We start from the raw sequence: 26,447 nt of genomic DNA, 5'->3' as shown, positions 1-26,447 counted from the left end.
TACAGTAGCAACTACTGGAAAAATATGCTGTTGGCGTATAGAATATGTCAAACTGTTTGCACATATACATCTGAGGATGCTCTTTTCTTTTCCTGTTGCTCTTTTGCCTTTTGCACTCCTTTATTTTTTACGTCTTACTACTATTTACTATTTACACCTTTTTAGATTATTATTATTTTTAGATGTGGTTTGCTGTTATTATTTTGTTTTTTGATATACATGCGTTTTCATGTCAAGGATCCCCACAATTGTAATTGAAAACTGACACCATGTATGCACCATTTAAATATTTTGTAACGTTATGCTTTTCTGTTGTGTTTCTCTCAATAAAAACAATTTACCTGACTGATGCCTATTCGTTCATAAATTAATTCTATGTGACACAGTGCAACACATTTTGAGCTTGTAGATCTGCTATTTTGCTATTTATTTTTAATTGGAATACTGAATAATGATTAACTAGAATATCACTTTGAGCTTGTAGATCTGCTATTTTGCTATTTTAAAAATAAATTGGAATACTGAATAATGATTAACTAGAATATAAATATACAATAATATACAATATATATAATATATAAAGGACCCAATGTGGACAACAGGTGGACAACAGGAAGTCAACGAGACAGACAGCACGTCCTGGTGACGTGATTTCGCGCTGCATGTTGGGAAATGGAGTTTGTTTCATCACCGCGGTAGCCAAGGACAGTACAGTACAGTATAGTTTACTGTACAACACGTCAACGCGTCGTTGGGCACTCATAAACATCAAAGAGATTGGCGCGTGGACACCACGTGGCTGTTTAATGTGTTAACATTTATCCGATGTATTCCCACTTTAGAATAGGTGGCTGCAAATTGCCTAATAAAGTGTTAATAAAGGCTTAATTAACGACTTGTTGTTGTTTATACTGTTATAATAAAGATGTTATTAAGGATTTGTTAGTGTTAATTAATCTCATAATAAGTGCATAGTAAAGGGTTTATAAATGCACTAGGACTCAACGGATATTAAGGGAAAAGAGAGATTATCTGACATATACTGGTAGAGTATATGACAGTTTATTTACAGATATACTGGGCATATACCGACATTATTGGGTATATACCTTTTTAGGGATATTCTGGCATATTCCTCTGTATTCAGTGATAATCAGTGATATACTGCCCCCAGCTAGACAAAGGCACACCAGGGGGTCTGGTTCATTCCTTTGACCTACAAATTGACTATTTGTTTAAAGAAAGGGGAGGAGGGCAAACAGCCCCCCTCCCAAAAAGACAAATTTTAGTTTGCCTTATATAAAGCGCTTAATTTGCCTTAACTCACATTTTCAAGTAATTACAATGTTGTAAAAAGTAGAAACTTGCAATCTCATGTACTATAATGACATTCAATGATGACTAATTAGAAACAGTTGTATGATACAATACGTCTTTATTTTTGAACATCATAAGAGATACAGTATAGTATTGTACAGTATTGTATAGTACAGGAATGGCATGCAAATTGACTGGAACCTCATTTGGTCTAAGTCAGGGGTCTTCAACGTTCTTCGCGCCTATAAATGCCTTCGAAGCGTCCCTGTTGCGTTATTTAACCACTTGAACCGTCAATACTTAATAAATTTGACCTTATACTCTGTACTTAGTTTGTTCTTTTTTTCCTCTACAACACACCTCTTTGCTGAAAATAGCTTTCTACAAGCTCACAATGTGTTGCATCATGACGCATTGTGAGCTTGTAGATCGGCTATTTATTTCAAAGTCTACTGTACATAAAACAGAAGCTGTTTCTGATCTGGGTTCAGACAACACCATGACCAACACCAAGTACAGTAGCTCAGACCAGGCAGTTCCTTTATTCTGTCTTAACCAATCACGTTCCTTATCAGTGTGAAAATGTGACCAATCAGGTTTCTTGCTTCAACCTTTTGAATTCAAACTGCCTTGCAGTCTGGCTCTCGGGCAGACAGTAGTAGCCTAACTGCTTGCTGAAGAAGACAGAGAGGAGAAGTGTTGCCTAAATTAATGGATCATTTTCAAACTGTTTGGTAAGTTGCAACAAATATAGTTCTATGTAAGTAGTCTATTATATGTTAGAGACAGGTAATGGTAGAGACATGTAACCATTTCTCAAAGCATAGCAGCTAACTAAAAAAGGGGTTTGTTTTGTTTAAGGGGGACAAACATTGTTGATTAGATTAGATTAAATTAGGTTGTATTGCTTGTTGTTCTCAACATCATATTGTCTGTATTTATCTAGTGACCATTTCTTTCAAACCGTGGACTGGCCTTTTTAACAACTTGTATGGGTTTTAACCACTTAAACATTGCATTGCATGTGGGTAAATTTTTTATTGTGTCTCTGCACCAAGTTAAGAAGAAAGTTAAGAACTTAGGCCCATTGAGAGTAAGTTAAAAGGAACTGTTTGTAAGACCTTTGTGTTCCTGTAATAATTCTAATTTAACAAATTGTTTAACTCACTTAAGCTCTTTTAGACAGTTAGCAGATAGTGACCGTCCCCTTTGTCACTGTAAATGTAATGGCCACTGCTAGGTGGGGGTGGGGTGACTTTACTGGGCCAGTCAACTAACATGGTTCTCATTAACAGTGTCTGTCTGTTCTCCATATGACCTGTATGTGTCCACCAAATGCGAGGAGGCCTTTATGCTTAACTAACTTTGTGAATCATTCTCTTTGTTAAAGGAATCTGTAAGACGTTTGCACAACTCGGAAAACAACAAACACAAACTATCCCCACAAGAAAGGTAACAATTTGTTCTATGTTGTTCTTTGCTGTATCACATATTGTAGTAAAAAGACACATTAGCTAGGTGCATAGGATATTTGAATTGGGTGATAACACCTTTGAACTTTAAATAGATTGTGTTTGTAGATAAACAACAAAATAAATCCTAATTGCATTTTCCTTGTATTTTAAGCTGCCTGCAGGACCCATTTTGAGTCTTTGAAAAGCAGCCATCGACTGGACCAGCCAGAAAATGCTCTCCGCAAAAAGAAATTGACTATGTCAATGAATCACCGACAGAGAAAGACCAGGGTAAGTTTGGAACCGTTTGTTTTTTGCTGTTGTTATTATGTTTTACATGTTGTATCAATGTAATAATGGTAATTAAATACATACAATTAATTGCTATTCTATGTTTTACAGTTGCTGACCACCAGGATTGCATATCTGGAGACAGATGAAGAAAGAGCTGTGTGGTCGCATGCATGCTGGGAGCTGATGTCAGTCAGACGAGGAGGATGCTGAAGTTGACTGGCGCGCGGTGTGGATCGTCTCACCTCCTCCGGAAAGAGATGCTCAACTCTCCGCTCTCTGCAACGTGCTCCAGGAGAGGAAAAAGAGTGACCCGCGATGGCTTCATCAACACCACCGCATGCACCGAGACGCACTGGGAGAGCACCGCCCATTCATGGCTCTCTTAAACAGTACCATGACTTAAATGGTTATGTTGTCCAGTTTGGACGGAGAGGAAATGGGGAGCGATATCAGCCAGCGATACATTGCACAGAACTGCTCATTTTTGTAATTATTGTCCCCTTTGTGGGAGCAGAACTGTTGTCAGTTCCCTTTTTTTTTACAATTTGTTGTTTCTTCTACAAATGTTTTCTGAATGCTGCATACTGTGAAGTTGAATATTAATCTGTTGCATATAGAACACATTGTGAAGATGTTTACAAAAGTTAAGTACAGTAGCCTACAGTACAGTAGCAACTACTGGAAAAAATATGCTGTTGGCGTATAGAATATGTCAAACTGTTTGCACATATACATCTGAGGATGCTCTTTTCTTTTCCTGTTGCTCTTTTGCCTTTTGCACTCCTTTATTTTTTACGTCTTACTACTATTTACTATTTACACCTTTTTAGATTATTATTATTTTTAGATGTGGTTTGCTGTTATTATTTTGTTTTTTGATATACATGCGTTTTCATGTCAAGGATCCCCACAATTGTAATTGAAAACTGACACCATGTATGCACCATTTAAATATTTTGTAACGTTATGCTTTTCTGTTGTGTTTCTCTCAATAAAAACAATTTACCTGACTGATGCCTATTCGTTCATAAATTAATTCTATGTGACACAGTGCAACACATTTTGAGCTTGTAGATCTGCTATTTTGCTATTTATTTTTAATTGGAATACTGAATAATGATTAACTAGAATATCACTTTGAGCTTGTAGATCTGCTATTTTGCTATTTTAAAAATAAATTGGAATACTGAATAATGATTAACTAGAATATAAATATACAATAATATACAATATATATAATATATAAAGTACCCAATGTGGAAGGGGGGTCCACGAATACCCCCCCCCCCCCCCCAGTGTGGAGAGGTCACAGATCACAGCTGGCTCAGTGCACATGCTCAGTGAAAATGCAGGTACAGGGAGGGGGAAAAAATCCCTCCCACCAGTGAGAAATCCTGGGACTAGAGAGGTGTGATTTCTGACAGCAGCCACAGCAGGGGTTCACGCATACTTAAGTAGTGGTACAAAACGGCTATATACCGAACTGAATACTCCTGAATATCTGGCTGATTACCTCTGATTATGCCGGTTTATTTACTGAATATACTGTCATAGAATGTAGTATACTGGCCCGATAATCTATCTTTTCACCCAGTGTTAATAATTATTAATTAAGTCTTATTAGCCATTTATAAATCTAAATAGTATTATAATACATTAAATGCACTATAGGACTCAACGGATATTAAGTTTCCCATAAGGAGACTAATAATTATTAATTAAGTCTTATTAGCCATTTATAAATCTAAATAGTATTATAATACATTTATAACTATTAATTAAGATAGAACAAGAAACTTATAAGCACATAACGATTGTTAATTAAAGGGATATTCCACACTCAATATTTAGATATTTGATGTGAATGTTACCAGGCCCTCCAGGCCCAGGGCCTCTCCACATACACACCCATTGTAACTTCAAACTCCATTTTAACCATGATAGATTAATTAAAAACACCCAAAATTTTTTCTGGTGACTCAAAACCCTCGCCTAATACGTGAGCAGGCCGTGTTTTTTCGATAACTCTTTTCATTCATTTTTAATAATTCATTTTTGTATTTAATGTTTTCAATTTTCCCAAAGAATTATTAAAAAGATATTAAAAAAAACGTATCGAAAAAACACGGCCTGCTCACGTATTAGAATGGTATTATGAGTCACTAAAAAAATAATGTATGTTTTTAATGAATCTATCATAGTTAAAATGGAGTTTGAAGTTACAATGGGTGTGTGTGGGGAGAGGCCCAGGAGGAGGAGGGCCTGGTAACATTTACATCAAATATCTAAATACTGAATCAAACTACTTAAAAACTGTTCAGGGTGTTCATAAAAGCCTGATTAGACGATAAAATGACCAAAAGTTTTTCTGATAGTGGAATATCCCTTTAAGTATCTCATAAATACGCTACCCCCTTTATTATTGCTTTAATAAGATGTATAAGCAGTGAGCACATATTAAGGTTAATAAGTATCTTATAGGTGTTTAATTAGTTGTTAATTAATTATAATTAACTAGTTAATTACGGTTTAATAACGTTTGAATAAGAGGTTATTAATGTTAATGTGCCTTATTAGCTGTTAATTAGCCTTTATTGAGGTTCTTCATTATAAAGTGCTACCGAAATACTTAGTCATTTTAGATCCAAATGGTTTAGTATTTGTTTTCATAGCTCCATCAGCTGCTGTGTTTCTATAATATTCATGCGAAGACCCGATTGCCCGCCCGCCTGCCCTACAGACACTAGGAAAAAATAAGGTCTTTGGCGCCGACCGGTGGTTGTTTTGGTTAATGATTCTTACAGTTTATGCATAAAAGGCATTATTTAGCAGATGCTTTTAATCCAAAGTGACTTACAATAAGCAGGTTAATTATATCACTATAATAAGCAAGATAATATGTCAGTACATCAACAATTCTTGAGGTGGGTCAGTATAATGAGCACAAAGACAAGTCAAACCAAAATATTAGGCTACTCGAACACATTTATTGAGGCTCCAAAGCCTTTTACAGTCTAGAGATTGAGGTCAGGTTGTTCAGTGTAATAAGACTGCACTGAGACCAGCAGCACACCATGTAATTTTACACAATGAAAACAAATACAGGCAGAGGCAGCAATTACTTTTCAGGACAGAGTCAGCAAATATCCATGAATAGTACATTTGATAAGCGGAATGTGATTTACACTCTAGCAGCTACTGCAACAATCCTTTGATAGTCAAAACACTGGAAAAAAAGTGCATTTGAAAACAAAATGCATTTATTGTCATAACTTTACTTTTGTTTACTCTTACATAATGCATTATAAAACTATGTACAACTTAGGCAAATCCACTGATTAAAGTACTTCTTAACCAGCTAAAACAAATTTAGTGTTCACATTCTTCAAGTATGTAAAATGTAAATTGTCCTCGTAGTATAGCAGCAAACGCACTTGCAAATGCCTTAAAAAATGAGCGTTTCACACTCCCAAGTAAAGTCTAGTATTGGCACCTACCTAGCAGCAAATGCACTTGCAAATGCCCTAAAAAATTCGCGGTTCACACTCGAATAGCTGAAAATGAGCCAAAGGTGTGTTTACGGGTATCGTTGTTTGCAATAAATTGTTGGGCGATATCTTTTGTTTGCAGCTTATCAAGTTTGTCTTTATGCACATGACACACAACACATTGTTCAGTCTGTCCTGATTCATGGTGGATCTCAGCCAAGTTTTGAGTCTTCTCAAGGCACTAAAACTCCTCTCTGCCTCACAGGTGGAGGCTAGCGCTGGGGCCTTGTGGACAGCGCTCACTGTGACTGTGGAGACCCCTTACAGACTGTTGACCACATCCTGATCAGTTGCCCCAAACACCGGCCACCGAATGGCGACCTAGGCCTAAACCTGGACAACGAGACACTGGAATGGCTTGCTACAACTGAGCTGAGGATCTAAAGACATACGCAAGAAGAAGAAGGTGGAGGCTGGCACCACCAGTTATAAATATTGTCCTCTATTGAGTTTTTCCAGCAGCACTACTTTAAAATGTCATCATACATTTATTTCTAAAAAAAATATATATATATATATATATATATATATATATATATATATATATATATATATATATATACGCAAATGACACCCTTTTTTGGCCTGACCGACCTCTCTCTCTCTCTCTCTCTTTCTCTGGTCACCCTATTGTGAAGGTTTGCCTGGTCTTCTCATGGACCTTTTCACAGGAATGGAGGATGGAGTCAGGCTAGCCTGCAGAGCTTGCTGTACGTTTGGAAGTTACATTAAATATTAAGGTTTAAGGTCATATAACCATGAAAAGGTTTTATAATGTCGACGTCATCCATGATATAGATGTTGTAAATAGATTTATATTTTCTATATTTTTGTATTGTTGTTTATATGTTTGTTTGCGCTGTTGTTTTGTCCAGATGTCTGAGTGTTGAATGTTTAAAGGACCACAATTGAAACAATCCTCTGGCTGTTTGTGTAATCTATTTGGTATGTTTTTGAAGCGGTGAAAACCGCTTCCAATGAATGGCTTTGTGTGTATCACGCCCATATATGGTCATTTCAGTCCAGAATGAACAGGCTTTTTCAAAAACAGAATGTCCGTTTAATTACCATATATGGTGATCTCAGTCCAGAATGAACAGGGTTTTTCAAAAACACAAAGTATGTTACCTTATGTCCTTATATGGTCACTCCAGGCCAGAATGAACAGGTTTTTCCTGTCCCGTACGTGTAAAATATCAGTCCAGAATGAATAGGCTTTTTCAAAAAGCAAAATGTCGATGTCCCTCCCGGTTAGATGAATGGATACTTTGAGGATTGGTCAAGCTTCACATGATGATTTGGCCTTCAGGGTTTAAAATATGTAGTAAGCCACAAATACATTCAGAATAGAGGTTTTATCTGTCCACCGCTTCACTTCGAACCAAGGTTTGATTTTTAAATACCTGTACAAATTGTCAATAGTTAAAAACACGTTAATTATAATAGCAGTCTAATAATCTCATCATAGGTACAGCTACAGAGCCCTCTCTGTTGTATTCAACTTCAAAGCGAGTTACTTAGTTTATTTATTTTCATAATGACCTTTGAAGCAAGCAGTTTGACACATTGACACATTACATACCAGCTACAAACTATCTACCTCCCATCCCATCCCATCCCATCCCATACCATACCATACCATAACATACCATACCATACCATACCATACCATACCATACCATACCATACCATATCTTCGGTTGACATGACAAGGGACATGCTTTCTAGCAGATATACAGTATAATCCAAAGGAAATCAGAGTGGTCAGACATAGAGTTTTAGCACCAACTGCAGTGACGTCACCCTGACGTCCGCTCCAAATGATTCTATCTCTGCAGAAAACCAAATAAGAACACAGCCCATACTTTCCTTCCACAGACACGGGAGGCAATACTTAACTTAACAACTTGAAGCTGCTGCTCTCTGTCAGCTGAGTGGCCCACTAAGCACGCCGTCTAAAAATGGTCTAATAGACGTATAGATTTGGAAGTTTTTTAGTGGTCTAAACTTAGACTAGACGACTAATAGACTTCTAATAGTCGTCTAAATATAGACCGTCTACATTTAGACGACTATTAGAAGTCTATTAGTCGTCTAGTCTAAGTTTAGACCACTAAAAAACTTCCAAATCTATACGTCTATTAGACCACTTTTAGACGGCGTGCTTAGTGGGGGGCCTAAATAAGGAGGGAGTTTTCCTTTGAGAGAGAACGACAGCTAGACTTAATGGATTTCCAGTCACCTTTTTCAGAAGAGGACTTTTCCTGTCCTGTGTGTCGTGACATATTTAAACATCCTGTTATCCTGCTATGCAGCCACAGCTTCTGCAAAGCCTGTCTGCAGGAATGGTGGACGCATAAGGTAATAAAAGTATGTCCAGTTTGTAAGAAAACATCTTCAATGGATGATCCTCCCTGTAACCTGGCCCTGAAGAACCTGTGTGAGACCCTCTTACAGGAGAAACATCAGAAAATGGATCCCAAGGAGGAGGTCCGGGAATCGCTGAAACTCTTACAGGAGAGGCTGGAGCTCTTTAATAGAGTTAAGACTAACTGTGAGCAAGCAGCAGAACACATTAAGGTCCAGACCCAGAACACAGAGAGGAGCATTAAGGAACAGTTTAAGAAGCTTCATCAGTTTCTACAAGAGGACGAGGAGGCTAGGATCACTGCACTGAGGAAGGAAGAGGAGCAGAAGGGTCAGATGATTAATGAGAAAATTGAGGGTCTGAACAGAGACATATCAACACTGTCACACACAGTCAGGGCCATAGAAGAGGTGCTGCGAGCGGAACACAATAAGCAGGTTAATTATATCACTATAGCAAGATAATATGTCAGTACATCAACAATTCTTGAGGTGGGTCAGTATAATGAGCACAAAGACAAGTCAAACCAAAATATTAGGCTACTCGAACACATTTATTGAGGCTCCAAAGCCTTTTACAGTCTAGAGATTGAGGTCAGGTTGTTCAGTGTAATAAGACTGCACTGAGACCAGCAGCACACCATGTAATTTTACACAATGAAAACAAATACAGGCAGAGGCAGCAATTACTTTTCAGGACAGAGTCAGCAAATATCCATGAATAGTACATTTGATAAGCAGAATGTGATTTACACTCTAGCAGCTACTGCAACAATCCTTTGATAGTCAAAACACTGGGAAAAAAAGTGCATTTGAAAACAAAATGCATTTATAGTCATAACTTTACTTTTGTTTACTCTTACATAATGCATTATAAAACTATGTACAACTTAGGCAAATCCACTGATTAAAGTACTTCTTAACCAGCTAAAACAAATTTAGTGTTCACATTCTTCAAGTATGTAAAATGTAAATTGTCCTCGTAGTATAGCAGCAAACGCACTTGCAAATGCCTTAAAAAATGAGCGTTTCACACTCCCAAGTAAAGTCTAGTATTGGCACCTACCAAGCAGCAAATGCACTTGCAAATGCCCTAAAAAATTTGCGGTTCACACTCGAATAGCTAAAAATGAGCCAAAGGTGTGTTTACGGGGATCGTTGTTTGCAATAAATTGTTGGGCGATATCTTTTGTTTGCAGCTTATCAAGTTTGTCTTTATGCACATGACACACAACACATTGTTCAGTCTGTCCTGATTCATGGTGGATCTCAGCCAAGTTTTGAGTCTTCTCAAGGCACTAAAACTCCTCTCTGCCTCACAGGTGGAGGCTAGCGCTGGGGCCTTGTGGACAGCGCTCACTGTGACTGTGGAGACCCCTTACAGACTGTTGACCACATCCTGATCAGTTGCCCCAAACACCGGCCACCGAATGGCGACCTAGGCCTAAAGAACCTGGACAACGAGACACTGGAATGGCTTGCTACAACTGAGCTGAGGATCTAAAGACATACGCAAGAAGAAGAAGGTGGAGGCTGGCACCACCAGTTATAAATATTGTCCTCTATTGAGTTTTTCCAGCAGCACTACTTTAAAATGTCATCATACATTTATTTCTAAAAAAATATATATATATATATATATATATATATATATATATATATATATATATATATATATACATACGCAAATGACACCCTTTTTTGGCCTGACCGACCTCGACCTTCCTGACCTGTGCGCCCGCTCTCTCTCTCTCTCTCTCTCTCTCTCTCTCTCTCTCTCTCTCTCTCTCTCTCTCTCTCTCTGTCACAGTCTGCCTCTCCACAGACCATGTCCCCACTTCGACCACTCCCACATTCCATTCCATCTCACAGCCCCAGTTACTCACCTGACTTCACTCCCTCATCAGCCCAGTGCCATGCCCATTCCACACCTGTGAACACTTGTGCAATCACCCTGCTCACTATATAACTGGACTCAATGCAAACACACATTGTCAGTTCATAACTCTACCTGTCACAATGATGTTCATGTGCAACCTGCTGTCATGATGTTCCTGTGCTATCCTTGCTCCTGTAATGCCATGGTCTACTTCATGTAAGGTTTGCTTATTGCTTCATTAAATACTTTAAAAGTCTACTTTGTTTGTTGTGGCTCTGCTTCCGGGTTCTTCTGCTCTTCATCCGTGACAGTATGAACTGACCACTAATATGAACCCAGCAGAGTTACAACTTTTTAAGAGGAAGGTGGTGGACTTTGAGAATGCTGTTGATTGTCTCTTGGCCTCTCCACCTAACCTGCGTGCTGTACATCTAAAGGAGATTTCTATCCAGCAACAGTGGTTTAAAGAGCGGCCATGGGTTAGTCATTTTGTTCCCCATTTGAATGTGGTCTGTGAGAGACTTAAGAACTTTGAGACTAGCTCACAACATGTTTTCCAGCCAGCTTCTCAAACTATTAGGCTAGGAGTGATGGGCCTGCAACCCACTAGCCCTGTTGCTAACCAGCAGAAATTCCAGTATGTTGACCTTCTTTCGTATATTCAAAGTCGTGTTCAAATTCCTGTGTATCCTGACCCAGTCAAAGAATCGAAATTGGGCACGAGTCTGGCTCGGGGAGGTCCCCATAATTCCAACAAACGGGGCAATATCTCCCAGGGTCTTTTAGCCACCAAGCCCACTCAGCCAGCAGCTATCCAGCCAGCTAGCTTTCAGCTTGCTAGCTTTCAATTGACTAGCAACCAGCATGATAGCAACCAGCATGCTAGCAACCAGCCCCCACCTACAGATCCATTAGAGGGGTCTCGTTTGGCCATTCGTGTGGGGAACCACGGGCCTGCCAGGAAAAGGCGTGGTCGCCATTGTTCCCCACGGCACCAGGAACACGTGCTGCCCAGTATCTACAAACCTCCACTGCCAGAGCTCGTACTGCCCAGCGTGTCGGAGCCAGAGCTCGTCCTGTCCAACACCTCGGAGCCAGAGTCCGTCCTGGAGCCCAGTCTGCCTGCGCCCTCTGCATCCTCATCGGCTGTATCTGCTGCTGACCTGCCAGAGCCCTTGCCAGCCATCTTCCTAGATGAGCTGCCTGCGCCCTCTGCCCCCACAGCATCCCTGTCGGCCGATGACCTACCAGAGCCCTTGTCAGTCAGCTCCACTGGGGACCTGTGTATGTCCGAGGTCATGGAAGGCCTGGTCCTTGGCTTTCTGTTCAGCTGCTTCCTGCTCTATCCGTCCTCTGGGGTCCAGTCTCCAGAGTCTCCAGCGCCGTCTGGGGTCACGTCTACAGAGTCTGCTCCAGAGTCTGCAGCGTCGTCTGGGGTCCTGTCTACAGAGTCTGCAGCGTTGTCTGGGGTCCCGTCTTCAACGGCATCTGGGGTCCTGTCTCCAGAGTCTGCCGAGTTGCCAGCGGCCCAGTCTACAATGCCACCGCCTCCAGCACCTGCTCCGCTTCCAGCACCTGCGGCATCCCTGTTGCCGCCTCCAGCACCTGCTCCGCTTCTAGCACCTGCGGCGTCCCTGGTGCAGCCTCCAGCACCTGTGTCGCTGCCTCATGCACCTGCGTCACTGCCTCCACAGCTTGCAGCATCACTGGCGTCGCTTGCAGCATCCCTGGCATCGGTTGCAGCATCCCTGCCATCGCCTCCACAGCCTGCAGCATCCCTGGCGTCGCTTCCAGAGCCTGCTGCATCACCTCCAGAGCCTGCTGTGTCGCCTCCAGAGCATGCAGCATCTGTGTCGCCTCCAGAACCTGCTGCGTCGCCTCCAGAGCCTGCTGCGTCGCCTCCAGAGCCTGCTGCGTCACCTCCAGAGCCTGCTGCATCGCCTCCAGAGCCTGCAGCATCCCTGGCACCGCTTCCAGAGCCTGCAGGATCCCTGGTGTCACCTACAGCATCTGCAGCATCGCCTTCAGAGTACTCATCTCCTGATGTCTCCTGCTTCACTACCTCGTCTCAACCTCCAGGTCGACCACCAGATGACAGCTCATCCCAGCATCCTGGCCGTCCACCAGATGACATCTTTGCTGCCTCATCCCAGCATCCCGGCCGTCCACCAGACGACATCTTTGCTGACCTGGTCTATCATCCTGGTCATCCACCCGACATCAACGGCTCAGCTCCAGTTCAGCATCCAGGCCGCCCGCCTGACGTGTCCTGCCTGGCCCCGGTCCATGGTCGTCCACCTGACGTCTCCTGTCTGGCCCCGGTCCATGGTCGTCCACCTGACGTCTCCTGCTTGGCCCTGGTCCCTCTCCTCCAGACCCCCTCCACCCACCCTGCTCTGTGTTCCGGGCCAGCCTGGTGGGACGTCTGGAATCCGTCCCTTGAGAGGGGGGTACTGTCACGGTCTGCCTCTCCACAGACCATGTCCCCACTTCGACCACTCCCACATTCCATTCCATCTCACAGCCCCAGTTACTCACCTGACTTCACTCCCTCATCAGCCCAGTGCCATGCCCATTCCACACCTGTGAACACTTGTGCAATCACCCTGCTCACTATATAACTGGACTCAATGCAAACACACATTGTCAGTTCATAACTCTACCTGTCACAATGATGTTCATGTGCAACCTGCTGTCATGATGTTCCTGTGCTATCCTTGCTCCTGTAATGCCATGGTCTACTTCATGTAAGGTTTGCTTATTGCTTCATTAAATACTTTAAAAGTCTACTTTGTTTGTTGTGGCTCTGCTTCCGGGTTCTTCTGCTCTTCATCCGTGACACTCTCTCTCTCTCTCTCCTCTCTCTCTCTCTCTGGTCACCTTATTGTGAAGGTTTGCCTGGTCTTCTCATGGACCTTTTCACAGGAATGGAGGATGGAGTCAGGCTAGCCTGCAGAGCTTGCTGTACGTTTGGAAGTTACATTAAATATTAAGGTTTAAGGTCATATAACCATGAAAAGGTTTTATAATGTCGACGTCATCCATGATATAGATGTTGTAAATAGATTTATATTTTCTATATTTTTGTATTGTTGTTTATATGTTTGTTTGCGCTGTTGTTTTGTCCAGATGTCTGAGTGTTGAATGTTTAAAGGACCACAATTGAAACAATCCTCTGGCTGTTTGTGTAATCTATTTGGTATGTTTTTGAAGCGGTGAAAACCGCTTCCAATGAATGGCTTTGTGTGTATCACGCCCATATATGGTCATTTCAGTCCAGAATGAACAGGCTTTTTCAAAAACAGAATGTCCGTTTAATTACCATATATGGTGATCTCAGTCCAGAATGAACAGGGTTTTTCAAAAACACAAAGTATGTTACCTTATGTCCTTATATGGTCACTCCAGGCCAGAATGAACAGGTTTTTCCTGTCCCGTACGTGTAAAATATCAGTCCAGAATGAATAGGCTTTTTCAAAAAGCAAAATGTCGATGTCCCTCCCGGTTAGATGAATGGATACTTTGAGGATTGGTCAAGCTTCACATGATGATTTGGCCTTCAGGGTTTAAAATATGTAGTAAGCCACTACAGGTTCTTCCTTCAGGTTTGATTTTTAAACACCTGTACAAATTGTCAATAGTTAAAAACATGTTAATTATAATAGCAGTCTAATAATCTCATCATAGGTACAGCTACAGAGCCCTCTCTGTTGTATTCAACTTCAAAGCGAGTTACTTAGTTTATTTATTATCATAATGACCTTTGAAGCAAGCAGTTTGACACATTGACACATTGACACATTACATACCAGCTACAAACTATCTACCTCCCATCCCATCCCATCCCATCCCATACCATACCATACCATACCATACCATACCATACCATACCATACCATACCATATCTTCGGTTGACATGACAAGGGACATGCTTTCTAGCAGATATACAGTATAATCCAAAGGAAATCAGAGTGGTCAGACATGGAGTTTTAGCACCAACTGCAGTGACGTCACCCTGACGTCCGCTCCAAATGATTCTATCTCTGCAGAAAACCAAATAAGAACACAGCCCATACTTTCCTTCCACAGACACGGGAGGCAATACTTAACTTAACAACTTGAAGCTGCTGCTCTCTGTCAGCTGAGTGGGCCTAAATAAGGAGGGAGTTTTCCTTTGAGAGAGAACGACAGCTAGACTTAATGGATTTCCAGTCACCTTTTTCAGAAGAGGACTTTTCCTGTCCTGTGTGTCGTGACATATTTAAACATCCTGTTATCCTGCCATGCAGCCACAGCTTCTGCAAAGCCTGTCTGCAGGAATGGTGGACGCATAAGGTAATAAAAGTATGTCCAGTTTGTAAGAAAACATCTTCAATGGATGATCCTCCCTGTAACCTGGCCCTGAAGAACCTGTGTGAGACCCTCTTACAGGAGAAACATCAGAAAATGGATCCCAAGGAGGAGGTCCGGGAATCGCTGAAACTCTTACAGGAGAGGCTGGAGCTCTTTAATAGAGTTAAGACTAACTGTGAGCAAGCAGCAGAACACATTAAGGTCCAGACCCAGAACACAGAGAGGAGCATTAAGGAACAGTTTAAGAAGCTTCATCAGTTTCTACAAGAGGACGAGGAGGCTAGGATCACTGCACTGAGGAAGGAAGAGGAGCAGAAGGGTCAGATGATTAATGAGAAAATTGAGGGTCTGAACAGAGACATATCAACACTGTCACACACAGTCAGGGCCATAGAAGAGGTGCTGCGAGCGGAACACATCTCATTCCTGCAGAACTACAAGGCCACAGTGGAAAGAGTTCAGCTCACACTGCAGGACTCGCAGCTGGTCTCAGGAGCGTTGATAGATGAGGCCAAGCACCTGGGCAACCTGACCTTCAAAGTCTGGCATAAGATGAAGGACATTGTCTCCTACAATCCCGTGATTCTGGACACCAACACCGCCTGTCCAGTGCTGATCCTGTCTGACGATCTGACCAGTGTGAGACGTGGAGAGGAACAGAGGCTTCCTGACAACCCAGAGAGGTTTGACTGCTGGTGCCATGTGCTGGGTTCTGAGGGCTTTGACTCTGGGATTCACAGCTGGGACGTAGAGGTTGGACACAGTAGACTATGGTCAGTAGGTGTGCTAGCAGGGTCTTTTGAGAGGAAGGGAGACAGGGGGGGTCAATTCTGGGATATAATGTTAGCTGACGGTTTATACATAGCAGAATCCTCGCCATGGTCAATAACTGATCTCCCAGTGGAGCAGAAACCCCAGAGGATCAGAATCCAGCTGGACTGGAACAGAGGAAAGGTGTCCTTCTCTGATCCCGATACCAACACACTCTTACACACCTTCACGCACACTTTCACTGACAAACTCTTTCCATACGTTTTTAACGGTGACGAAACTCTCCCTCTCAAGATGTTACCAAGGAGGATCAATGTAATTAAAGAAGAGGACGACTTGGATGATCTGGTTCTTGATGTGGACTACTACATTTTAGAATCCATGTGATGTTGTGGTCTAGCACAGTCAACCTGAACTATAGTGTCTCCCATCAACTAAAATCTGCATGTACCAAAGAGTCCCAGCGGAGGACACAAATGACATTTAGTTATCATATCATTTAGAATCAAGAATCAAGTGTAGTTGTCACTTCTCAGGTACAAGCAGCGAAATGCAAGTGTGTGAATTCACCAAAATAGTGTCTAACATAAACATAACAATACTAAAAAAAAGCGTAGCATAATAAAATGAAAAGTATATTGAAATAAATGTGAAAATAACAGCTGTGTATATGTACAACAGCAATAGCAACAGATACCTTGTAATATATACAGCAGTAGCAACATCAACACAACATTAAACATTATATACAAATAAGACACATTAAGGGAAGACCACACATTATGAAGTGGATGAGTGCTATAAGGAGAATGCAGCTCTGTGCTCAGCTTTTACGGTTATATAGTTGATAACTATAGTGAGTCAAATGTATAATCTGACATTAAAATGTAGATAAAAACTGATTTAGGTTGTCTAAAGTTGACTAAAGCAAATCTTTAACATGTTCTGTCGTAAATGCACAGTTCACTCCTCGATGCAAGTGAATGGAGCTTCCTCGGAAAGAGTGGAAATTCAACATTCAGTTTAATGAATGTTGATGATGATAATGTTTAGATGATGCGTGTCTGCTAGATTTTTGGTATAGTTTTGCTCGGTTATGCCAAGTTAACTGTTTATTTTTTCGCTCCTACATCTGACTTTGTCTGTTTAGGCCAAGCTTTGCAGGATGTTTGATGATTTTGTATTTATTTTTTCAATAAAATGTTTGTATTAACTTCATTGTCGCCTTGTGGAAAACTGGCCTCCGCATTTGATACATCCTACCTACTTAGGATTAGTAAGATATTATTCTATTAGCGTGGTTGGTCCGAGATTATTTTGTCAGCAAAGCGAACGTGCTTTGTGTAAACCTTGGTGCAACAGAAAAGTGAAGCTTTGGGTCATGCTTCACACACTGTTGTACGGAATTCATTTCCCACTGGATTCCTCCTGACACAGTGGCGTCAGTTCAGAAAAGGCTAAGGTATGGCAACATGACTGGTGTATTGCACGTGCACGAAGGCGTGCGTGCAAGACACCAGTCATGTTGCCATACCTTAGCAACAGGCATGATACATTTATTTTAAGTACATTCAATTTTTTCCCCATTTCTATGGTTTCTTGGGCTGGATATGGCAGCCTGGAACGGTTGTTCAAATGCAGCTAAACTTGGCATGTTTAGTAAACGTGCCACAATTAACAATAATGCATTGCACCTGTGCAGCTGACCTGCGGAACCTGGGAATATACCATTCTGTCAAGATGGGGAGAATATAATTATAATACCTTGTTAAAGTGACCATTTTGTTACATTTTGCATTTGTAGTTATTTATTTTACTGTAATTTAACAACATAATAACCAGCACAGATAGACAAAGAGACAATGATGGATTTATATTTAAAAGGAACTTTTATTTTCCCCCCTGGACCCAGGGTAGCTGCATACCCCTGCCATACCCAATTGACGCCCCTGGACTCGCATCAGTGCAACCACACTTTCACACTTTTCTGTTTTTTTATTATTTTTTTTAGATTTTTCTATTCATTGAGTTCTCATATCGATGTGTCATTTACGTAGTAAATAGATGGTGTATAAAATGAAAGCCCAACAGGTACAAAGCGTTAATAAGGCGACATCATGCATGGCGTTCATTGACATGAACATTTCGAGGCACTTAAGTCACTTCTGGATAAAAATGAGCCATTTCACATTCACTTATTTTACGTCTTTTTTTTTAAGTAGGCCTACTACTTAGTTTGAGATGGCCATGGTTAACCAGTTTAACCGTTAACCGTTTAACTGCTAACCATTAAAATTACCCCTGGCTGATAAGCCAGGGATGCCTTAAAACATTGTCCTCTATAACTAAAATTCAAACATTTTATTTATTTTAGAAATAGTTCATCTTTCAACCCCACCATAATAGTGGGGCGGTTAACCAAACCAATTGTGCATTTTATGACAGAAGCATGAAACTTTCTACAGTGTTTCTATACTATGAAGTTTGTTTTCAGACGTGGAAGCATTTCTGAATTGACCTCTGTGGCCCCCGAAATCCAAGATGTCCGTCCAAAAAAGTGTTTTTTCCTTTATAACTCCAAATGCATTGATTTTAAGACCCATACATGTATTAAAGTTGAATATAAAATCAGGCATTGCGGACATTTTGGTACCAGGTACGTGTCTGTATCCATTTCAGTTCTTGAGATACAGCATATAGGTACACCTGAGTCTGTAAAAGTACCTATATGTTGTATCTCAAAAACTGTAATAGATACAGACACGTACTTGGTACCAAAATATCTGCAATGCCCAACTTTATATTCAACTATAATATGTTTATGGGTCTTAAAACCAATGCTTTTGGAGTTATAAAGGAAAAAACACTTTTTTGGACGGACATCTTGGATTTCGGGGGCCGCCATCTTTGATTTTCACGTGGCTCGGCTTCTTAAATCAAAGAGTGGCCTCCAAAGATGATTTGTACCAATTTCCACGCTTGTATCACCGAGTGAACGATTGCTCTTATTATTTCCTGTACTATGAGGCAAGACTCCTGATCAAGATCTAATTCTTCATTGTAAGTTGCTTCATTGTCAAATTAGTTTTTGTACCAAGCTGCACACAGGCTCCACTTCAGTAAAGCCCTCTTTTATGACAGAGACAATGCCCTATACTGCACTGGTTTACACTTGCCTGTAAGTGGAAACCAGTGCACAAACTGTTCCAAGCATCTGGCCTGAAGAGGTTCTTAAGTTTAAAGCTGGGGGACCAACCTGCCTTCTACCATGTGCCAGCCACAATTCATTGGTGAGGGCTTTGGATACCCTTGTTGATAGTGGGGCCTCATGATGTGCAGAGTCAGGGCATCACTTGTTGGCGGCATTGTATCAATATTGGCTTTCAGTTTTCAAAACAGGCCACAGAAACTGCATGAATTGATTTTCTGTTGAGTTGGGGTCATAGAGTGTGCATACAAACTGCCAATGAGATAGTAGCTGTACTTGGTACTTCATCCTCACCAAAGTTATGGAGACGTTGAGGGCCTTCAACAATTTCCAGGCTCTCTTTTTTCCTATAGTGAACTGGCAGTGAGAGCACTCTGCACTGTAGAGGCTTGAGGATGTTTTTGGAGAGGCTGTCGTGGAAGTCTTTATTCTTTGTGACCAGTTGGTTCCCAGCATTTCCAAGGTCCTTCAGTGTATCTTCTGAATCAACATCACCAGTAGTCAGATACACTAGATCATAAACATTATCCTATTGGAAGATGTGATATCTTTTGATTCTTGGTGTCTTCATCATCATGTGTCAGTCCAAAACATGATCTGGTATCCTCTGCCAATGTTGCACAAACACCTTCATTGTAGGTGATGGACCAACGGTTTATAACTGTCTCATGTCTGTGATCAGAAATAATATTCACCATTACTCTTGCCAGCATCAACTGATATTAGCTTTGCTACCTGCATTTTCATTACATTACCACATTAGCAGTACATTTACATATGCAACTTTGCTCAACATTATTGCAGCAGTACTGATTTGTGAGAATACAACCAGAAGGTGTTATCTTAGGTCAAGTCAATATCAGCTTTGGCCCCCTGACAACCAGGTATGACTGCACACACAGAATCAGCCATATCCTCCATCACACCCAAAGACAATTATATTCATTATCACTTTTGCCAGCATCAACTTATATTTTCTTTGCTACTTGCATTTTCATTTCACTACCACATTAGCAGTAATACGTTTGGAAATTCACTCAACATTATAGCAGCAAAATCTGATTTTACCACTTTTAAGTATACAGTGAGGACCCACTATCAACAAGCGTATCCAAAGCCCTCACCAATGAATTGTGGCTGGCACATGGTAGAAGGCAGGTTGGTCCCCCAGCTTTAAACTTAAGAACCTCTTCAGAACAGATGCTTGGAACAGTTTGTGCACTGGTTTCCACTTACAGGCAAGTGTAAACCAGTGCAGTATAGGGCATTGTCTCTGTCATAAAAGATGGCTTTACTGAAGTGGAGCATATGGATGTGCCTGTGCAGCTTGGTACAAAAACTAATTTGACAATGAAGAAACTGACAATGAAGAATTAGATCTTGATCAGGAGTCTTGCCTCATAGTACAGGAAATAATAAGAGCAATCGTTCACTCGGTGATACAAGCTTGAAAATTGGTATACATCATCTTTGGAGGCCACTCTTTGATTTAAGAAGCCAAGCCACGTGAAAATCAAAGATGGCGGCCCCCGAAATCCAAGATGTCCGTCCAAAAAAGTGTTTTTTCCTTTATAACTCCAAAAGCATTGGTTTTAAGACCCATAAAACATATTATAGTTGAATATAAAGTTGGGCATTGCGGATATTTTGGTACCAAGTACGTGTCTGTATCTATTACAGTTTTTGAGATACAACATATAGGTACGTTTACAGACTCAGGTGTACCTATATGCTGTATCTCAAGAACTGAAATGGATACAGACACGTACCTGGTACCAAAATGTCCGCGATGCCTGATTTTATATTCAACTTCAATACATTTATGGGTCTTAAAATCAATGCAGTTGGAGTTATAAAGGAAAAAACACTTTTTTGGACGGACATCTTGGATTTCGGGGGCCGCAGAGGTCAATTCAGAAGTGCTTCCACGTCTGAAAACAAACTTCATAGTATATAGAAACACTGTAGAAAGTTTCATGCTTCTGTCATAAAATGCACAATACCTTCCATATAATGAGCTTAACAGCCCCACTATAAGTTGTTGATGCCATTTGGCCAGGGGTTTTAGTTATAAGGGCAATTATAATGTATTTAGGCATAAGCCTTATTAGCCAGGGATCCTTTTAAGAAATGATTCTACCGGATTGGTCCTCATTATTTACTCACCATGACCAAAGACAACATTTACCCACATCTGGCTAGTAGGGTAATCTCTTCAAAGAATCCTTCACATCACAGAGTGCTTGTTTTCATCAAAGATATTTAATTAATGAAGATAGCTCATCCTCATTGGATCCACTAGAGTGCGACATGGTACACAAATCCTACAAATAGACTCCTAAGTGGGCGCTGGCTCTGACGGCAAATCTCGCGCACGTCCTGTTTACTGGTGCTATAGATCCCGTGAGAGTGTGTTGCTGGGACACTGTGGGACAGCTAAAGAGCAATAATAAAGCTGATTTTCTCAGTTGTGTCGCTGAAAAAAAAAACACTTTAGTATGACAATTTTGTTAATATTATGTGGCTTGTGATGATCTGGTCCAATATTTAGTTCAGTGACTATAGATTCTGAACTATTATTTTGCTCTGTGTTCACGTTAGCTCTCCCATTGTAAATGAATACTCCAAACATGCTTCCGCCTCCTAAAAAGGTATCTACCTACGTCACACAGAAACGGGAAGTACAGGTCTTTTGCACCCTCTTGCTATCGCCCTCTTGGTTTTCATTCAAGAAGTTCCCAGAACTTTCTGTGCAACCCTTGACCCCAACAAAAGAGAAACTCTTAAAGTGACACAGAGGGCTTACAAAGAACTGCAGGCATATTTGCTCCTAGCCTAGAATGACAGTGCCACATAGTGGAGTTTATGTAAAACTGCAGGCATACTTGCCACTGGGCTACAATGAAGAACAGGTTCTATTGAAACTAGGGAATTTGGAGCCATCATATAATAGTCTATGCATATCGGTAGTTTCAATGGGGTTCATATTCTCAATGGCTCTAGACTAGTTGTTTTAATGCAAATTCAGAAATGCAATTATCATCCGATTAGATTAGTAATGACATTCATGAATGATCACTGCAACCATTTCCCTTGTCAGCCTTACCTATAGCAACTCACAAATGATTACATTGTTGTCACATTGATTATCACCCTTTCATACTTTAAACTGAAGTTTAAAGGTAATGTCCCTCTCATGTGGAATGCGATTTGCTGTAAAATACAGTATCGATCAATATGTATAGTGGTTAACAAGATGGGAAGTTATGTAATAAAGGCATGTGACAATTTGGAAGGAATTAAGAGATAGCTGTAGGTACCAACATGAACATAAAACTAAGATGAACATGGTACAGTGTAACTTACCGGTAGACAGGCTGTAATGCACCACTGTTAACTATCCCCTAGTCCTACTGTGTTAGTGACATACTAACTGGTCTGTGATTTAAAACAGACAACATTGCTTACACTAAAAGGGGGATTTAAAATGTTTTACATCACAGCCTGCACACATGTAACTAGTCATCATCACCCCATATGAAACTAAGCTATGACCCATTGCATTAATGGAATGCATCTGATATCAATCTGAATAGTCTGGCCACTTTATTAAAGGGCAAAACAAAATGAGAACCAAATGAGAGACAATCACACTAAATTATAATTATACAAGGTTAATATTGAAGTTGTCTTGAGTGTCAAATCAGCTAATTATTTCCCAAGAATAGCTGTTTTGAGTATTGTTGTGTGCTTGTCCTTTCCCCAAATAAAAATCCCTTTCCGAAACAGATTTTTAAGCAGATACTCTTCTCCAGTGTGGAAAATGACAGGGTAAATACTAAATAGTCATGTTCCTCTTAGGTCAACTGATTAAGAAAACATGTTTAATGAAGAAAATAAGTAGGCCTACTGTGATTAGGATCCAGGGAGGATTTATCCCAATCAATTTAAGGTGCTACAGCACGGTAACACAACATGTATTACACTTTGACCCATGTTGGGCATGTGATGAAATAAACATTGTTTTTTAATACAGCCACTGATACAACCATTCCAACCATCTTGTGTTCTGATTTTATTGTCCTCGTTGTTTTGGAGAGTGAGACTTCACAAGCTACTATAGCTCGTATAGTCTGCATTGGACTGCAAACATGTTATCACAGGGAGACATATTAGTTTGGTCAGTTTTCATGAATAGTCTAAAGGCCCTATGGTGAATATTTTAGTTTGATAGAAATGTGTGGCAATGAGTGGCATACTTTACTTGGATAACTGAGGATAATGGGTAAATAAATACAGACTTTGGGAATGAGAAACTGTGCTTACAGAAAGTAATCTCAAATTAACACATTTTCTTTGATAATTATTTGACTATGGAGTGGTTTCTTTGGACTTGCAGTGGTGTCAAGGGTTAAGTGTGGGGGGTGGGGGATCTGTTAACCAACAGTTGTCCAGTAGGCTGCAGTTTCTGTCTATTGTTGGTGGTCAGGTGTGTCCCACCCCCCACTCTGATTGGACCCTCAGACCCCCTCTGCGAGTATTTAGCAGGGCTCTGTTTTGTCTAGTGTCACTTGATTAAGTGGTGTTGTTGTTAAGAGGCTGAACTGAACTAATCTACTCTGAACTTGCAGAAGTAATAAGGTATGTACTTTGTTGATTTCACAATGCTTGTCTTAATTTGACTTTTGATTAATTGAAATGCTATGGTTTTTTGGTATACAAAAAATAAGGTTTCCATCTACTGCTAGCAGACGTTCACACCAAACTTTTCCTGATTCGATCTTTTTGCAATGGTTTTGAATAGGAACGAAATGTGGCAAAACACCTAATTCCATTCAAATCCATAGCAACAAGATGGCCACATTGGCAAAGTCAATGTTACGTGTGACCGTACCATTAGACTAATTGTGCTTGTACATTGCAAGAAACACACTCTCCAGATAACTTGAAGCAATTCAATAATGTACAATCATGATTTTCAGACAGTGTACACTATGCAACCCAAGTGCAACTTGTTTAAAACTTACAACTAACTGAATTGTAAACGTCTCACAGTATTAAGCCAGATTAATGGTAATTAATGATGATAATTAAACTAGTATTAACACTACATGTACCTCAACTCATAATGCTAACACTGTTGTTTCCTCTACTAGAACTCAACACAACACTGACCATGTCAACCTCAGGGGACATTCCAGAGGAGGAAGTAGCCGACACCTTGGATTCCTATTTGACTCGGCAGGAAGAGGAACTCACCTGTCCTGTGTGCCGTGACATCTTTAAACACCCTGTTATCCTGTCGTGCAGCCACACCTTCTGCAAATCCTGTATGCAGCAGTGGTGGACAGGAAAACCAACAGAGGACAAGGACTGTCCTGTTTGCAAAACAAACACCTCCCAAGATCGACCTCCTATCAACTTGGCGTTGAAGAACCTTTGTGAGAACTTCTTAGAGGAGAGAAGTCACAGGTGCATGTCTGAGGTTCTCTGCACTCTGCACGACGAGAAACTCAGGCTGTTCTGTCTTGATGATGAACATCTGGCATGCCTTGTGTGCAGAGATTCTGAAATACACGCAGGGCATAAGTTCAGGCCCATTTACGAATCTGCTAAACACCTCAAAGAGGACCTCCAGGAACCACTGAAGGCCTTACAGGAGAGACTAGAGGACTTTAAAGATATTAAAGCAGGATATCGTCAAACAGCAGAATACATTAAGCTGCAGGCCCAACACACGGAGATGCAGATTAAGAGACAGTTCAAGAATATTCGGGAGTATCTACGTCGAGAAGAGAAGGCCAGAATCGCTGCGCTGTGGGACGAAGAGAAGCAGAAAAGTCAGATGTTGATGGAGAAGATCGAAGGTCTGCGCAGAGAGATGGCGTCTCTTTCCAGAATCATCAGAGACGTCGAGGCAGATGACGTCTCATTCCTGCAGAACTATAAAACCACAGTGGAGAGAGTCCAGCGCACACGGCCAGACCCACAGCCAGTTTCAAAGGTAGTGATGGACGTGGCCAAACACCTGGGCAACCTGACCTTCAGAGCCTGGGTCAAGATGAAGGAGATTGTCTCCTACACCCCTGTGATCCTGGATCCCAACACAGTCTTCACTGGATTCATCCTGTCCGACGATCTGACCAGTGTGTTGTACAACGAAGACGCACGTGACGAGCTCTACACCAACCCAGAGAGGTTGGACTACCTGCACATCGTCCTGGGTTCAGAGGGACTCGACTCGGGGACTCACAGCTGGGACATTGAAGTTGGAAACAACAACTTCTGGGAACTGGGGGTGTTGGAAGAGTCGTTCCAGATTAAGGGCAACAGTGGGGATCGGGGTATGTTCTGGTGTTTAGGGTTTTGGAACGGTAGATACACAGCCAGCTCCAAGGCAGGGTCGGGGACGGCTCTCTCTGTGGAGCAGAAGCCCTGGAGGATCAGAGTCCAGCTGGACTGGAGCAGAGGAGAGCTGTCCTTCTCCGATCCTGATACCAACACACACTTGCACACCTTCACACACACCTTCACTGAGAAACTGTTCCCGTGCATTTCTACCATTCACCATCTCCCTCTGAGGGTGTTACCTGGCACGGTGAACGTCACCCTGGAACACCACAGCTAGACGTTAAGACAATTTAGCACGTTTTAGATAGGAGCAACTCTACACCAAACATATCCACAGTATTTATTCATGTTACTCATTTTGGGAGATGTGTGATGTGCAGCAACAACAAGAAGTTGTTGCTGAGATGTTGAACACTGAATTGTAAATACAGAAGGCTGTTTTGACTTGTCTTTGCACACCGCATAGTGGGGTTTCATTTGAATTACTTTTATATAACCCGCTTTTATATATTTATATACATTTTTTTATACTGTTGATTTAGTCCAGTATAGGCAGTTTGGTTATAATAATTTCAGAGGGTGGTATCATGGACCACAGCAACTACCCTCTACGGCTAGACTTTGTTTCATTGTATTTTTACTTTTGAATTGCAATAAACATTCAGATAAAAGGTGAATTGTGTCTGTGTGTTTTATTGGAGTACTGTGTGGTCATGGTCGATGTCAGTCAGCCACATGAAATTCCCTTTGGAAGGCATGGCTACAAACATTTGACTACACTTAAACTCAACTAAATAAAATCATACATTTTTCTTGTAAATGTCAACATGCCCAGCATTGCCCAAGAGTGGTTCTCAGCAATGTTGAGCTGTGCACCCCCATTTAAAAATATTTGGTGACTGGG

General features: G+C 41.1%; 2 protein-coding genes across 2 annotated transcripts; both read left to right on the top strand.

Moving 5' to 3' along the window:
- Positions 1-15,234: 15,234 nt before the first annotated feature.
- Positions 15,235-16,371, top strand: LOC308286870 (E3 ubiquitin-protein ligase TRIM35-like; the record flags this gene model as incomplete). The annotated part of the gene is made up of 1 exon (XM_080727993.1): positions 15,235-16,371. One exon carries the CDS (start codon positions 15,235-15,237, stop codon positions 16,369-16,371), a length of 1,137 nt encoding a protein of 378 aa, XP_080584119.1.
- A 7,997-nt stretch (positions 16,372-24,368) lies between these two features.
- LOC308286869 (zinc-binding protein A33-like) lies at positions 24,369-25,820 on the top strand (the record flags this gene model as incomplete). Its single annotated transcript, XM_080727992.1, has 1 exon — positions 24,369-25,820. One exon carries the CDS (start codon positions 24,369-24,371, stop codon positions 25,818-25,820), a length of 1,452 nt encoding a protein of 483 aa, XP_080584118.1.
- Positions 25,821-26,447: the final 627 nt, after the last annotated feature.

This window comes from Nannobrachium achirus (assembly GCF_963921795.1).
Source record: "Nannobrachium achirus genome assembly, chromosome: 6".
NCBI lineage: Eukaryota > Metazoa > Chordata > Actinopteri > Myctophiformes > Myctophidae > Nannobrachium > Nannobrachium achirus.
This window is presented reverse-complemented; position numbering and strand designations above follow the sequence as displayed.